Raw genomic sequence first — 13343 nt, forward strand, 5'->3', positions numbered from 1 at the left:
ATGGGTGTCCTTATCACTCGAAAAAACTTTTCTCCTTGTGTACCAACTTGCGCTCAAGGCGTCGGTACATCAGTGGTGATGCTAACCTGATAGACTGTGTCGGGACTGCCTTCTGGCGAAGCAGATCTTTGATTCGATTGCTTTGTTTACTGAGTGATCGGTGTGGTTTTCTATCTCCTCTTGAGTTAACATGATTATTTTTCATTCTTTCCTACAAAATTGCCCATCATCTCTAAATTGTGTAACTGTCATAAAACCATACAGAGTATCTTTGAATTTTAACATTCTCCTCCATATATTTAAATCTGTTGTTACATATTCTTATCGTTTGTTATGTCGTCTATTTGGTTTTCCTTTTCCTTTTTTCTGTACCTGTACTGTTGGTCTGTTTAAAGACTCAGATCTTGGTTCCATTGACCTATTCTAAATGGGGTTGGAATGCTTAGTGCTTTCTTGTTACTTGTTTTCTCCCCCTTCTTTGTTTTGTTTCTGTGTTGCTGCTGTGGTTTCCCTACTTTCTTGAGTTAAATACTTGGTTCATCGATTTGCAATATTTTCTTCTTTGAAGTTTATTTCTTTATTCTGAGAGGTCGAGAGTGCAGGAGGGGCAGGCAGAGGAGGAGAGAGAGAATCCCAAGCAGGCCCTGTACTGTCAGTGCAGAGCCCGAAGCGGGGCTCAAACTCACCAACCCCGTGAGGTCGTGACCTGAGCCGAAATCAAGAATCGGATTCTTAACCGACTGTACCACCCGGGCTCCCCTATTTGTAATGTTTTCTATTCATGTAATAATTTAAGGTTGCTGTGTGTCCGATGCACAGACTTTGACCAGCGCTTGGACCAGCATTCTGGATACAGCGGTAGAGGCGAAGCAGAGGTTGATGCAGAGCTGCGTGGCTATGAAGAATGTGAGGTGGGTGTGGTGGCGGGGTGTGGCATCACTGGTGGCCACGCTGACGGGCAGGTTCCCCACCACGGCGACCAGGTACACGGATAGGAACAGACTGAGGAGGGGCTGATGCCCAGGCACCTGTGACAGCCCCAGGAGGAGGAATCCTGAGACAACACTTAGGCTGCCTCTCGCCATGGCTCCTGGTTTCTGTGAGCATGCGTTGGAAACACGTCTGTCAGTATTAGAGCAGAGGCAATCTGGGAAAGCATGCAACCTTCGTCATTGGCCGAAATAAAAGTGTATGGTGCTTTTCGAGGGATTTCCAACGTGGGGTAGTGAGGGCAAAAGAGATCGAGGGATGTACAGTCACCAAGGGTTGCTGGGGCTGGTGAAGCTCTCTGTGTAACTTACTTCTTGCTTCCCCAGAAGCAAAGAAGAACCATACAGAGAAGACAGAACTCAAAGTAAGGGCAGGGGTGGGGGGAAGACAGCGGGAGCAGGGGAGTTGACACTCATTAGATCCCAGTTGCTTTTGCTTCATATAGGAAGGGTTCAGGGTGATGACCATTAAAATAAAATTGGGTACCTGCATGTGTGTGTGTGTGTGTGTGTGTGTGTGTGTCTTTGCATAAACTTAGACATATATACGCATATGCATGTATTCATAGAACGACGCCTAGAATAATATTCGCCAAGATGCTAATCGACTAACTGTGGTCATCGCTAGGATGTGAGATTTTTAACTCGAATGCTTTTAAACAAAAATCATATCAGTCTTCTAAACTGTGTTCCCTGGGGGTGCCCGGCAGACTCAGTCGGCGGAGTGAGCGACTCTCGATCTGGAGGGTGTGAGTTCGAGCCCCACAATGGATGTAAAGATTACATAAAACTAAAATCTTTAAATAAATTAAAAATAAAGAAAAATGGTGTTCCTTGGGTGTCAACAAGAGTTTCAAGAGGTTTCTGTGATACTTGAAGAGTTTGGATAAAAAGTTCACATTAGATGAAAGACATCAGGAGTAATGCGAAACGTGCAAACGATGGGCATATTCCCACATGTTGAGAGTCCTTGATACCGAAGGACAGGACGCACGTGGGTTCTGCCAGTCCCCAGACTGCCTTCTATCACCTTCGGCGACTTGCACGTCGACATCCCAGAAGCCGCCCCGCCCCGCCCCGCCCCGCCCCCCACCTGAGGACAAAGGGAACACTATCCGGGGGTGCCACAACTGAGAAGGAACCCGGAATAGCAAAGCTCAGTTTTATTCTCTGCAGTAGCAAACATTCAAATGGCAAACAAAACAAGGGGACCATGAGTGCCCAAGGGCCCTCATGGCCCTCAGAAGACCAGGCAGGCCCCCAACCTCAGGTGGCAGCTAGTGCAGGAATCACTAGCCTAGGAAGGACGGACCGCCCAGACGCCAGACGGGGGACACGAGGCTAGACCTTAGCCCCCTTTCGCCAGCGCAGGCTTAGCGGGAACCGGGAACCGGAAGCGCTGCATGGTCCGAATCACCAGGGAAAGCTGGTCAAGAAAGTTGATGATGGAAATTCGGAGGAGGAAAGGGTTTTCAGCTCTCCAGCGGCTGAGAGAGGAGAAAAGGCAATCAAGTTGGAGGTGGTGGATGCTCCCCTTCCTCGCTCAGCTCCCCTCCCCGCCCAGGTACCCATCCCTTGCACCCTTCCCCGCCCCCAGGAGCGACCCCCCCTACCCGCAGGTGCAGGTTTTAGAGCCTGCGGGCCCTGGCCCGCACCTAGCCCTCGACGATCCAGCAGAGAGCGCCCCCCCCCGACCCCCCGTGGAGACTGGACCCGCCACCTGCAGCCACCCCGACCCCGGCCCTTCCAGAACTAACATGGCCAGGACGCTGCCGAACACTGTGAGCTGCTGCTCCACAAGGCATCCATACGGTTCCCGATCTGGGGCGAAAGACGCACAGGCGATCTCCGCCTCCAACTGGGACGGGAAAGGCACGCCGAGGGCGCTGGGTGCAGATTCGGTTAAGGTACCACCCCTACTCACTTAGGGCCTGAGCCCCCTTCTCAGGCCACCCTGACGAGGCCACCCACTCCCGGCCCTAATGGCTCGCGGCCACCCCGTTACCAGGCCCGTGTCCGCCCACCGCCCCCGGGAACCCGTTTCCCCCCTGCTCTCCTTCCTTCCTCCTCCCCCACCTCTCTCCAGCCACCCCTGGACCACCCTGCTCTCAGATCTTTGCCCCACGCCCCGCAGGTTACCGCGGCTCCTCTCCCTTTCCGCCCCCTGCCCATGCCCCGCCGTCCCCTCGGCTAGGATACAATATGTGTGTTCGGGTTTCCGGCCTTCCGGCCGCGGAGAGGGCATCTCCGCCTGGCCCCGGGGCGTGCCGTGGTCGCGGGACACGCGGAGCCTCGCCGGCGACCGCGGCCTCCGCGTCCGCGCCTCCGAGGCCATGACCGTGCCCGCGGCGGCCTCGGCCGCCTCCCTGGCCCTCCTGGCCCTCCTGGCCCCCCTGGCCGTCCCGGGCGTTGTCGGCGCCGCCCGCCTCGCCGCCTGCGGCTGCGTCTGCCGCCTCCATGGTCGTCAGGCTCCGCCTCAGGTCCAGTCCCCTGAACACAGGTCCAGCCGCGCGCCCAGTCGACGGGCGGCTGAGGGGCTGCATCTCCTTCCCGAAGCTCCGCCCCGCGCGCCGACCCCGCCCTCCCCGCGCACGCGCAAACGGGCCGTCGGGAGGCTGCCGGGCGCGTGGCCGGTTCCCGCCAGAGCGACGCTGTCCCAGGCTCTCTGGGACCCTGGCTGCGGAAGCCCCGCCTATCACAGCTCGACGCCACCCCCAGGCGCCTGCGCCAACGGGCTCCTAGGGTTCCTAGTGAGGCCGCCAGGCCTGCGGCCGGTGCCCGCCCAGCCGGCCTTTCCGCCCTTGGGCCCTGGGAGACCCCCTGGCTTACCTAGACTATGAGCGCTTCCTCATAAAGCCCACGCAAGTCACCCCGGCCTCCCGGGAGCGCCAAGGCCAACATTTCCCCACCCCCACCTCCCGGCCATTCCCTTGGGCGCCTGCCTGGTTCCCGCCCAGCCAGCTCTGCCAGGAGCCCCTAGAGACTACCCCCCCACCCCACCCTTGTCCTCCTGGCCAACGAGGGCTCCCTCCTAAGGCTCCGCCCCCAAGCATCCAAAGCAAGGGGGCTCCCAGGAGCACCTGAGCAAACAGACCCCCCTGTGCTCCTCCCGGGCCCGGGCCCGGGACTGCTTCCCGCGCCCCTGCCCCGAAGCCAGGTCTGCCCTGGGCTCCCAGAGACCCCGCCTTCGGCCGCCTCTCCAGCAGCTGCTGCCTCTCCAGCAGCTGCTCCCTCACCAATCGTCACCACGCGCTGTGACGTGTGACCCCACTGCGCCCACGCAAACCAGTCCTACCTCAGCTCCACCCCCTCCCCACACCCCTAGCCCCTCCCCAGACCTCGTGGGAGGCCGCCAGACACCACGGCCTGTGGTCCAGAGGGCCCTGTCTCTTCCTTGGGCTCAGTGTCCCCAGCACGTGGGGCTCCACGACCTCGCAGCAGGACCTCCAGTCCTCGTGGAGGGAGATGGGCCACAGCCCAGACGGACACGGCCCCGCACCCCGTCCCCTTCCCCTTCCCCGGTACAGGTGGACACACCAAAGCGGCCTTTGGAGGGGGCGACTGAGCACAGGTGCGGATCAGATCGGCGGTCTGGGAAGGTCACGAAGGGGCTCCCGCCGGGGGGCAAGCCTGCCAGTAGGAGGCAAGGAGGGAAGGGATGGCGACTGGAGCTAAAGTAGTTAGTGGCCGTGGAGAACAGGGATGCGGTCGCATAGGAAAAACCACGATGCAAAAGGGAAATCACTAAAATCCCAACTTAGGAAGCTACTGTGTATGTGCACGGAAATCCGGCAACGGTAGCCTGAAGTGTAAATACCTCGTATCTCTGTGTGGTGGCATTGAGGGTGGTCCCCACTTCTTTTTTGTGTATTTCTCCCCAAAAGGTTCAGAATGACTTTACATGACCTTCAGCGTTTTCAGTTCTTTGACGTCCTTGTGTGCGTGATCTCTACGCCCCACGTGGTGCCGGCACTCACGACCCAGTGAGTGCTTCCACAAGTCAGGCTTGAGAGAGTAGATGATGCCATCCAGGGCGCCGGGCAGCAGCACTCCCCGCACCAACAGCACGACGAGGACCACGCAGGGGAAGGTAGCCGTGAAGTACACGATCTGGGGCGGGCGGGGGGCGGGGGGACCTGCTCAGAAGGGGCCCTGCGGCCCCGCCTCCCCACTTAGGGGCCCCCAGCCTCAGCAGGGGGGCAGGCGGGCCACACTCCCCCCACTGTGGTACGGTCCGCTCCGAGGTCAAGCGGGAGGCCAGCCTGCAGCCCCCCCTTCTACTCCTCAGAGCCTGGGCTCCTCCCGAAGGAAGCGGGGTGCTCAGCTGGCCATCGGCCGCCCCTGCAATGACAGGTCAGCTGTAGAGGGAGGGCGGAGGCAGGACCTTCCCCGGGTAGGGAGCAGGACATCGGCCTGGAGGCAGGTCCCATGCCTCCCGTGCCTCTGACTGCAGGTGGTTCTCTGCACAGGGGCAGGGTCCTGGGCAGGCCGGAGTGGACTGGGCCGGCCGGAGACAGAGGCGACAGCGAGGTGACCGCGAAGACCTCTGCCTCCCTCCCACCCTCAGCAGAGCAGGACAGGTAGGCAAGGGACGGCCACGGACTGGGTCCCCCCGGGCTGGCCGCAAAGCAGAGAGTGAGGAAGTAGTGAGTGAGGAAGAGAGGGAGACTGGGGCGGGGGTGCCCGACACAGGCAAGTTCAGCTGGCTGTCGCCTGGGCCTGTCCCCTCAGGACGGAAGGCGGCTGGGCTGGAGTTTGGAGGGTGGGGAGGACTGACTACGCAGGCATGTGTGGGAAATCCAGTGGCCCGGATTCAAGTTCCTGCCCCCTCCTCAGGCCCTGGCCTGGTCACCTCGGGTGGCGGGGTGCCCCCCCCCAGTGGAGACGCCTCTTCTCCCCACCGGCCATGCTGCCCCCACCCCTGCCATCATCACCCACCCCGACCCGCCCGCCTCCAGCTGTACCTTTCCTGTTGACTTGACCCCCTTGCAGACACAGAAGTAGGCCAGCACCCAGCAGGCCGGCAGACACAGGGTCACCTCCCAGTTGAGGGCCCCTGGCACGTCCAACCCCCCCACCCCCCCACCCCCGGAGAGCCGCAAGACTTTGTTCCTGGGGGAGGGACAGCCCGTCAAGGCTGCCGCAGCAGAGGGCAAAGCGACGGGGGAGCTGTCGCCGGGGCGGTGCTCCCCCGTGCCGCTGTCCTCGGGGCCAGCTGGGACCCCTGGGCCCCCGGGCCCCCGGCCCAAGCCCGCAGCCATTGCGGTGTGGGAGGCGGGAGCCCGGGAGCCCCAGGCCGGAGGCCGGTCGCACCCTCGGCGGTGTACCCTCCCCCAGGCTGGCAGGCACTAGGGGACTGACGGTGCCCGGGACCGAGAAGTGGTGAGGGAGCGAGGCCCGTCCATTCCAGCTCCCCTAGGGGCCGCGCGGGGCGTGTTCCCTGAGGACAGGCAGGGCCTGGGAGTGGCCCCTGCTCGGCATCCCGCTTCGGCCCCCCCCCCCCCCCCCCGCCCCGGGGGACGGGTCCCGGCACACGCAGACCCGAGCCGTACGGGGAGCCCACAGACAGGGACAGGCACGGTGCTGCCCAGAAGCGCCTGAGCGCGGCCCACGCCTCGACGCCCGGGACCCGGGCGGGCGGCGGTCAGTTGGCTGCTCGCACGTGCGCCCGGCTGGCGCCTGTGCAGACACACGCTTGGGGGGAGGGGCGGGCCGGGCCGGAAACAGTCAGGTGCCAGTGGCCTCACCGGAATGCTCTCGGGGACGCAGGAGCCCGACAGTGACGTCACGCGTCGAGGGGCGCAGCTTCCGGAACCAGCCTCCATCTCCTCGGGGTCAGCGTCGACCGGATCCGGGCTCTGGGCCAACACAGCGAGGCCGGCTCGGTGGGAACCAGCTCCGCGGGGTCTGTCTGCGCAGGCGCCCTGGCCATCCCCGACAGCCTTGCGCGCCGAGGGGCCGGGCTTCGCGAGGCCCGCCGGGGGTCTCGGCGGTCCGCCGACAGTGGGCGCAGCGTAGCGGTGGGCTCTGAGGAGGCCGGTGCGGCGGCCATGAGGGCCCCGGACGACGGCGCGGAGGAAGTGGCGGTCACGCAGGCCCCTGACGAGGACGGCGCGGACGGCGCGGACGGCGCGGCGGTCACGCGGGCTCCCGAGGGTGGCGCGGAGGACGCGGGGGCAGGCCCACAGGCCTCCGACGGAGGCACGGACGGCCACGACCCCCGGCTTAGCCCCCGAGGTCCCGGTTGCCAGGGCAACTGCAGCCGCCACGACGGCGAGGGTGGCCCTGGCAGCAAGGGAGCAGTGGTCGAGGGGGCCTGCGCCCCTCCCCTGGCCGAACGGGCCCCGAGGGCCCTGGCCCCCGGTGGAGACGCAGCGCCGGCGGCGGTGACCTCCTCAAGACTGCTGGAGTTGTATCCTTTCCGTGGAGCCTGTCTGGGCAGGGGCCGTGGCGGGGTGGCTGGGGAGCGGGGCGGCAGCCCGGGGACGGGACGGACGGGGGCGGGGGCGGGGGTGGGCAGCCTGGCGGGACAGGGACAGCCGGTGCCCGCGGGCCCCCAGGGTGGGGGAAGCGGCTCAGGGTGGGCAGAGGTGGCGGGAGGGAGCGCGAGTGTCCCGGGGGTAGAAGCGGGCCTCTGAGTGGTCAGGAGGCTTCAGGCCATGGGAACTCCGGGAGCCCGTTGTGCCTTAACCGGGTGCCTCCCAGCAGGCTCACTGTGTCTTTCCGGTCGCCCCTGGAGGCAGAGATGGCCCGCAGGTCCCTGACTACACACGTCCAACGCCACCGAGGGTTGGCTCGGAAGGAGCTCTGCGTGAGGGGCAGCGCCCTGGCCGTGTGCGTCCTCCAAGAGTATGCGCGGGACGGGTGGGCGGTGGCGGCGGGTGCCGTGGTCGCATCTCTGCCTTCCGGTGCCGTCGTGGAGGCCCCGACACACGCGTTAGGTGGAAGGCGGGGGGTGGGGGGCTGTGTGGGGGAAGGGGCTGGTGCCCTGCACCTCCACAGCAGCTCTCCCCTTTAACCGGATTTCCCTCTTCCCTCACTTTTAGGAGATGGACTGCTGAAGACCCCATCTTCTTCCGAGTTTCCGTCAACTCCTTCCTGGACCGGCTTCCCCTGGTGATAGGAAACATTCGCGCCTTGGGGTCCCGGCCTCCGCGACGCCTAGGCCCGGGAAAGGGGGCCGAGGCCTAACCTGGTAGCCCTCACGGGGCAAGGCACAGGGCGTTGACACTTGGCGTCCTCGCCACTTTATTATCGGGGGTCTAACGTTCTGCAGGTCCGGGCCTCGGTGGCTCTTGGCCCACTTCAGTTCCTTCCCTGCGCCTGGAGGGACGGGCGCTTACAGTGTTTGTTACTGCACAACATGAAACTGAGCGACTCTTTTGTGTCCGAGTTTCTTCTCACTTCCTGCGCCTCCACATTTTCTTACCTTTGTTCTGGTGTTGCAAGGGAGGTTCTGGGAGTCGTAGTCCAGCAGCCCAAGCTTATCGAGGACGACTCAGGGAGAGGAAAATCAGGTCCTGTATTCGGCGGTAAAGACTGCTGACGTTTTGGAATACGTTCCTAGTTGTATTTACCCATTAAATGGATAACAGCGTATAATGTATGCATTTTCCAGTTTAGCGTTAACTTTTCTCCGGATCCTTTTTTGTTTTGTTTTGTTTTGTTTTGTTTTTGTTTTTCCCCGTTGAACGTACTAGCTTTCCCACTCCCTAAGAACTCTTCAAACACTGTTATCCAGGAGACACACAAATGTATTATTACATAATGTTGAGCAGTCGGGTCGTTCTCAGCTTTGCCCCTGTTATGGGTCGTGTGAGTCAATGGGATTCTTGAACAGAAGTCTTTGCGCGAACAGTTACTTCCTTCAGATCGTTTCCAAGAGGTAGAATTCCCGCGTTCTATAGCTCCTCGGCACACAAGTGCTCTCCAGAAAAGGCGCCCCGCCGCCACAAGTCTGGTCTCCCCGCACCACCAACCAGTAGGGTGGCTTCCTACCGAAGTAGAAGACTCCTTTTGTACCAGGGAAATAAGCACGGAAACACTAGAGGAGGAGTTTTGGGGGCTTACTGGCCTTGTTTCCCACGAGCAAGGGAGTGGTGCCGCAAGTGGCTATGGGTTTGGGGGCGGGGGTGGGGGGGTGGTTAGCTCCCTCTGAATAGCTTGTGTCTTGGAACCTCGCTAACCAGGAGTGCTAGCCTCACGAGGGTTCCCTCGGAGTTTCTACATGCATGGTCGTGATCTCTGTAAGCAAACACGGTTTTGGTTCCTTCCTTTCCGGCCTTTCCGGGGCTACGGGGGCGGGGGGAAGGAACAGGCTGACACTGGACAGATGGGAAGCAAGAGCAGGAAGGCACGTCGCAGAGAACCAAATCCTGGATCCAGCCATGCCTGAAGACAGAACTACCCACCCCCGCCCCCGCCCCCGCCCCCGCCACGATCGTTCAGTTACACACATCCAGAAACTCTCCCTTTGCTTAAGCCAACATGAATCCTTTTTTCCTTCTTTCCTTCTTTCCTTCTTTCTTTCTTTCTTTCTCTTTTTCTTTGAATGCTTTTATTTAGTTTTGAGAGCAAGACAGAGACAGCGTGAGCGGGGAAGGGGCAGAGAGACAGAGAGGGAGACACAGAATCTGAGGCAGACTGCAGGCTCTGAGCTGTCAGCACAGAGCTCGACGCAGGGCTCAAACCCACGAACTGTGAGATCGTGACCTGAGCCGAAGTCAGACCCTCAACCGACTGAGCCACCCAGGCACCCCCGTCGTGAATACTTTCTATTGCTTTTCTTTTTGTCTTTCTTCACTTGCAATAGAAAAGTCTTGTCCTTTATTGAATTGAGGAACCGTAGGTTTTCTTGTCACTTCACCTGAGAACGTGGCTCTCCTTTCTTTTAACAGAGAAACTGGGCTCTTTAAGTTCACAAAGGCATTGGCTCCTAGCTGGTAGGCCTTCAAGCCGTATGGTGGTAGAGTCTTCTGTGGGTAAGAGTCCAGAGAGGGAGGGGAGGGGCTGCAAGGCGCAGCTGGAGGAAAGGGACAAAGAGAAGGGGCACTGGGACCCACCCTTTCCGGATAGGGCTCCCAAGACTGGCCCGGAATTGTGGGGCCAGATCGTCAAGAGACCGGAACTTAGTGTGAGCCTCCCTCCCTCTCCCAGCAAAGCCCAGAGTTAGGCCACCGCCCTGGCCCCACACACGGACCGCTGAAGGTGCCGGGCGGCCTTAACACGTCCGTCAGGTCACAAAACAAGTCGATTCCAACGCGTCCCCGGGCTCCCCTCCCAGAGACTAAGCCAGAGCCCTGCCCCGCGGCCCGCCGAGTCAGATGTGATCCGGCCCGCATCTTCCACGGCCTCCTTCCCTCCCCTCTCCACCTTGTTCACTCGGATCCAGCCACACTGGCCTCCTCCCTTCTCTGAAACACACCAGGCCCAGGCCTGCCTCGGGACCCTTGCACTGCCTCTTGCCTGCCTGGAGCTCTCTTCCCCCGGGGTTCCATCTGGCCCACTCAGATAGCATTCCTGGCCGCTCTCCTTAAGGTTGCGTCCCACGCTCTCCCCACCTGCATTACTTTCACAGGTGTCGGGGGGTAAGAAGCAGGTGGGCCCGTCAGCATGGAGGTGCACCTGCGGCAGTAAAGCGTCGTGGGGCACGAAGGAGTTTGGGTGCCGTCGATGACCCTAGGGAGTCTTGAACGGAGCGGGACGGGATGCAACTTACGTCTTGTCAGGTCCCCAGTGCCTGCTGCGCTGGGAAGGGGACCAGGGCAGGCAGGACAGAAGTGGGGAGACTGGCACGCAGGCGAGAGACCCCCAGGCTGCGGCCAGTGGAGGTGGGGAGAAGGGAACGGGTTCCGACTGGATCTTGACGGGAGAGCCACCGGGGTTTGCTGACACGGATCGGACGTGGCCCTGGACCTCCTCAGATGCGCGGGACCCCTGCAACGGGTCACCCTTCCTCCCATAAAGGGAGCCCAGCTCCTCCAGAGTCCAACAGCCTCCCCACCTGCTTCCCTGCTCGCCGACCGCCCACCTGCCACACACTGCCACCGTTTTCCCGACGTTTAATTCAGAAACAAGGTTCCAGGAACAACGACAAAGAAGCTCATGCCAAAACAGAGGGGACAGCTGGGTTTCCGGGACCACGCGCCGGGGCCAGATTCCTCGGCGGGGGAAGAGGGAACAGAGGGGTAAGGCACTGCCGCCTCGGCCACTCGGGGCGGGCGCAGGACAGGGCAGCGGGGGTGAGGGGTCCGGGCCGAGCGGGCACCACGCCGAGGAAGCTGGGCGCTCGGGCCTGGAGAAGGAGACTTCCAGAGCCCCCTGGCCCACGTGGGGCCCTGGCACGAACCCGCTCATAGCTCCCCAGGTGCTGGGGACAGGGCGCCCGAGAAAGGTACGGTCCGACCCCCGAGAAGTCCGGAGGGGATGCCGGGACCCAGCCGCGGGGAGACCCCTGGGCGCAGCCACGGTCTGGGGATGGCTTCGCCGCATCACCCTGGGCGCCCCCCTCCTCGCCATCAAGTGCTGCTGGTGTCGGGGGCCCCTGCTCGGACCCGGCGGGACCGGCCACGGCCAGGGGCAGGTGGCAGAGGCGAGGCCGAGGCTGACCGTGCCACCAAGGAGCCAGGACGACCCAAGGACAGAAGGGGCGTGAGGTTGTCCACATCCCAGAGAAGGGGCACGTGGTGACAGACGGACACGGTGAGGTGCAGATAAATTAAATCAATAGGTGGTTGGGGGTATAAACAGGAAGACGGGGCAGGGGCTGGCACGACCCGGGGGCACGAGGGTAGGAGGGCGGGGATATTGCTGCTGCCAGGGTCAGGACCCTTGGTCCTGTCACCACCGCCCCCACGCAGGGCCCAAAGAAAGGCACTAATGAAGGGGGCCCGGGTGTGCGCAGGGCACGAGAGACCGGTGACCACCCCATCCCCGCCCCCGTGCCACCCGATCCAGGGCTCGGCCCCGAGGTCACCTCAGGCCTGGGACGCCCCCTCCTCACCGGTTCCGCCACCCTTAGCTGTTGCCGCACACGAGGCTGATGGTCTGTTCCAGGTTTTGCCGCAACTTAGGCTTCCGACAGGAGGCGTCTCGGTCCGGAGCGGTGAGGACCTGGGGGAGGAGGGCCCCCCCGGAGCCGGGCTGGCGAGGAGGGGCCGCTCCCTCCCTTGCCAAGCCGTCCTCCCCTGCCTGAGCTCTTCTGTCCCTCCTGCGTCCACGCACCCCGCTCTCTGCGGGTCCCCGGCACGTGGGAAGGGCTGCAGCCCCCACCTCTGCACACGCTGCGACTTGGCCACCCCGAAGCCACCGCCTTCTCTGCTCGGCGGCCACAGTGCGGCCCTTCCCGGGAGTGGGCTGGACCCGCTGTCCCCAAACGCCCCGTCCCCTCCTGGCCCACACCCCACACCCCATCTCCCCATCCCCTCCTGAACCCCAACCCCGCACCTCATCTCCCCGACCCCTACTGACCCGGAATCTGCACCCAACCTCCAGGTCCCCTCCTGACCCCCACCCCGCACCCAATTCCCCATCCTCTCCTGATCCGGAATCCGGACCCAACCTCCAGGTCCCCTCCTGACCCCACCCCGCACCCAATGTCGCCATCCCCTCCGGACCCCCATCTGCACCCCGCACCCGATCACCTTGTCCCATCCTGACCCCCACCCGCCACCCCAATTTCCCGGCCCCTCCTGGCCCACCCTGCACCCAACCTCCAAGTCCCCTCCTGACTCCCACCCCGCACCCCAAATCCCCATCCACTCCCGATCCGGAATCTGCACCCAGCCTCCAGGTCCCACCTGACCCCCACTCTGCACCCAACCTCCCATCCCCTCCTGACCCTCACCCCATGCCCGACCTCCCTGTCCCGTCCTGACCCCTACTCCTCACCTGACCTCCTCATCCACTCTTGACCCCCAACCCTACCGAGCACCCGATCTCCCTGACTCCTCCTGACCCCCACCCCCCACCCAACTTCCTGGTCCCCTCCCGACTCCCACCCCGCACCTGACATTCCTGTGTCCTCCTGACACACGCCCCCACCCCGCACCCGACTTCCTTATCCCCTCCAGACCTCCAGCCCGCACCCCTTGCCAAATCTTCCCGTCTCCTCCTGACCCCCACCCTGCACCCCGTACCCCATCTCCTCATCGCCTCCTGACTCCACCTCGCACCTGGTCTCCCCGTCCCCTCTGGAACCACACCTCACATCCCATCTCCCTGTCCCCTCCCGACTCCCACCCTGCACCTGACTTCCTCGACCCCTCCTGACCCGCACCCCACACCGACCCTGTCTTTGCAGGTCTTCAGGATCTCGCTGTCAAACACAGTGAGCATTCTAGGGCCTCATCGCCC

General features: G+C 62.5%; 3 protein-coding genes across 5 annotated transcripts; 1 reads left to right on the forward strand and 2 right to left on the reverse strand.

Moving 5' to 3' along the window:
- Positions 1–2137: 2137 nt before the first annotated feature.
- LOC122235470 (EKC/KEOPS complex subunit LAGE3-like) lies at positions 2138–3955 on the reverse strand. The gene is made up of 3 exons (XM_042975083.1): positions 3189–3955; positions 2747–2875; positions 2138–2476 (listed from the first exon to the last, which is right to left on the reverse strand). The coding sequence occupies exons 1-3, from the start codon at positions 3530–3532 to the stop codon at positions 2338–2340; spliced, it is 612 nt and encodes a 203-aa protein (XP_042831017.1). The 5' UTR covers positions 3533–3955; the 3' UTR covers positions 2138–2337.
- A 915-nt stretch (positions 3956–4870) lies between these two features.
- Positions 4871–6816, reverse strand: LOC122235471 (sodium- and chloride-dependent GABA transporter ine-like). The gene is made up of 2 exons (XM_042975084.1): positions 6737–6816; positions 4871–5099 (listed from the first exon to the last, which is right to left on the reverse strand). The coding sequence occupies exons 1-2, from the start codon at positions 6812–6814 to the stop codon at positions 4887–4889; spliced, it is 291 nt and encodes a 96-aa protein (XP_042831018.1). The 5' UTR covers positions 6815–6816; the 3' UTR covers positions 4871–4886.
- On the forward strand, positions 6795–8367 carry LOC102964594 (EKC/KEOPS complex subunit LAGE3-like). Of its 3 annotated transcripts, none has more exons than XM_042975080.1 (3): positions 6795–7401; positions 7695–7838; positions 8036–8367. In XM_042975080.1, the coding sequence occupies exons 1-3, from the start codon at positions 7040–7042 to the stop codon at positions 8178–8180; spliced, it is 651 nt and encodes a 216-aa protein (XP_042831014.1). In that variant the 5' UTR covers positions 6795–7039; the 3' UTR covers positions 8181–8367. The 3 variants fall into 3 exon arrangements, with proteins under 3 accessions (XP_042831014.1, XP_042831016.1, XP_042831015.1); XM_042975082.1 differs by having other exon boundaries at positions 6801–7401; positions 7695–7823; XM_042975081.1 differs by having other exon boundaries at positions 6923–7401; positions 7698–7838.
- The last annotated feature ends 4976 nt before the right edge of the window (positions 8368–13343 follow it).

Source organism: Panthera tigris, chromosome X (genome assembly GCF_018350195.1).
Source record: "Panthera tigris isolate Pti1 chromosome X, P.tigris_Pti1_mat1.1, whole genome shotgun sequence".
NCBI classification, from domain to species: Eukaryota; Metazoa; Chordata; class Mammalia; order Carnivora; family Felidae; genus Panthera; species Panthera tigris.

Coding starts and splice junctions, on each gene's coding strand:
- LOC122235471 (XM_042975084.1), bottom strand. CDS start 6,814: ATGGAGGCTGGTTCCGGAAGCTGCGCCCCTCGACGCGTGACGTCACTG. Junction 5,100..6,736: donor GCGTCCCCGAGAGCATTCCG/GTGAGGCCACTG, acceptor CGCCCGCCCCAG/ATCGTGTACTTCACGGCTAC.
- LOC102964594 (XM_042975080.1), top strand. CDS start 7,040: ATGAGGGCCCCGGACGACGGCGCGGAGGAAGTGGCGGTCACGCAGGCC. Junction 7,402..7,694: donor TCCTCAAGACTGCTGGAGTT/GTATCCTTTCCG, acceptor GGTGCCTCCCAG/CAGGCTCACTGTGTCTTTCC. Junction 7,839..8,035: donor GCCGTGTGCGTCCTCCAAGA/GTATGCGCGGGA, acceptor CCTCACTTTTAG/GAGATGGACTGCTGAAGACC.
- LOC122235470 (XM_042975083.1), bottom strand. CDS start 3,532: ATGCAGCCCCTCAGCCGCCCGTCGACTGGGCGCGCGGCTGGACCTGTG. Junction 2,876..3,188: donor GAAACCCGAACACACATATT/GTATCCTAGCCG, acceptor ATCTGCACCCAG/CGCCCTCGGCGTGCCTTTCC. Junction 2,477..2,746: donor TTCGGCAGCGTCCTGGCCAT/GTTAGTTCTGGA, acceptor CTCCTCTCTCAG/CCGCTGGAGAGCTGAAAACC.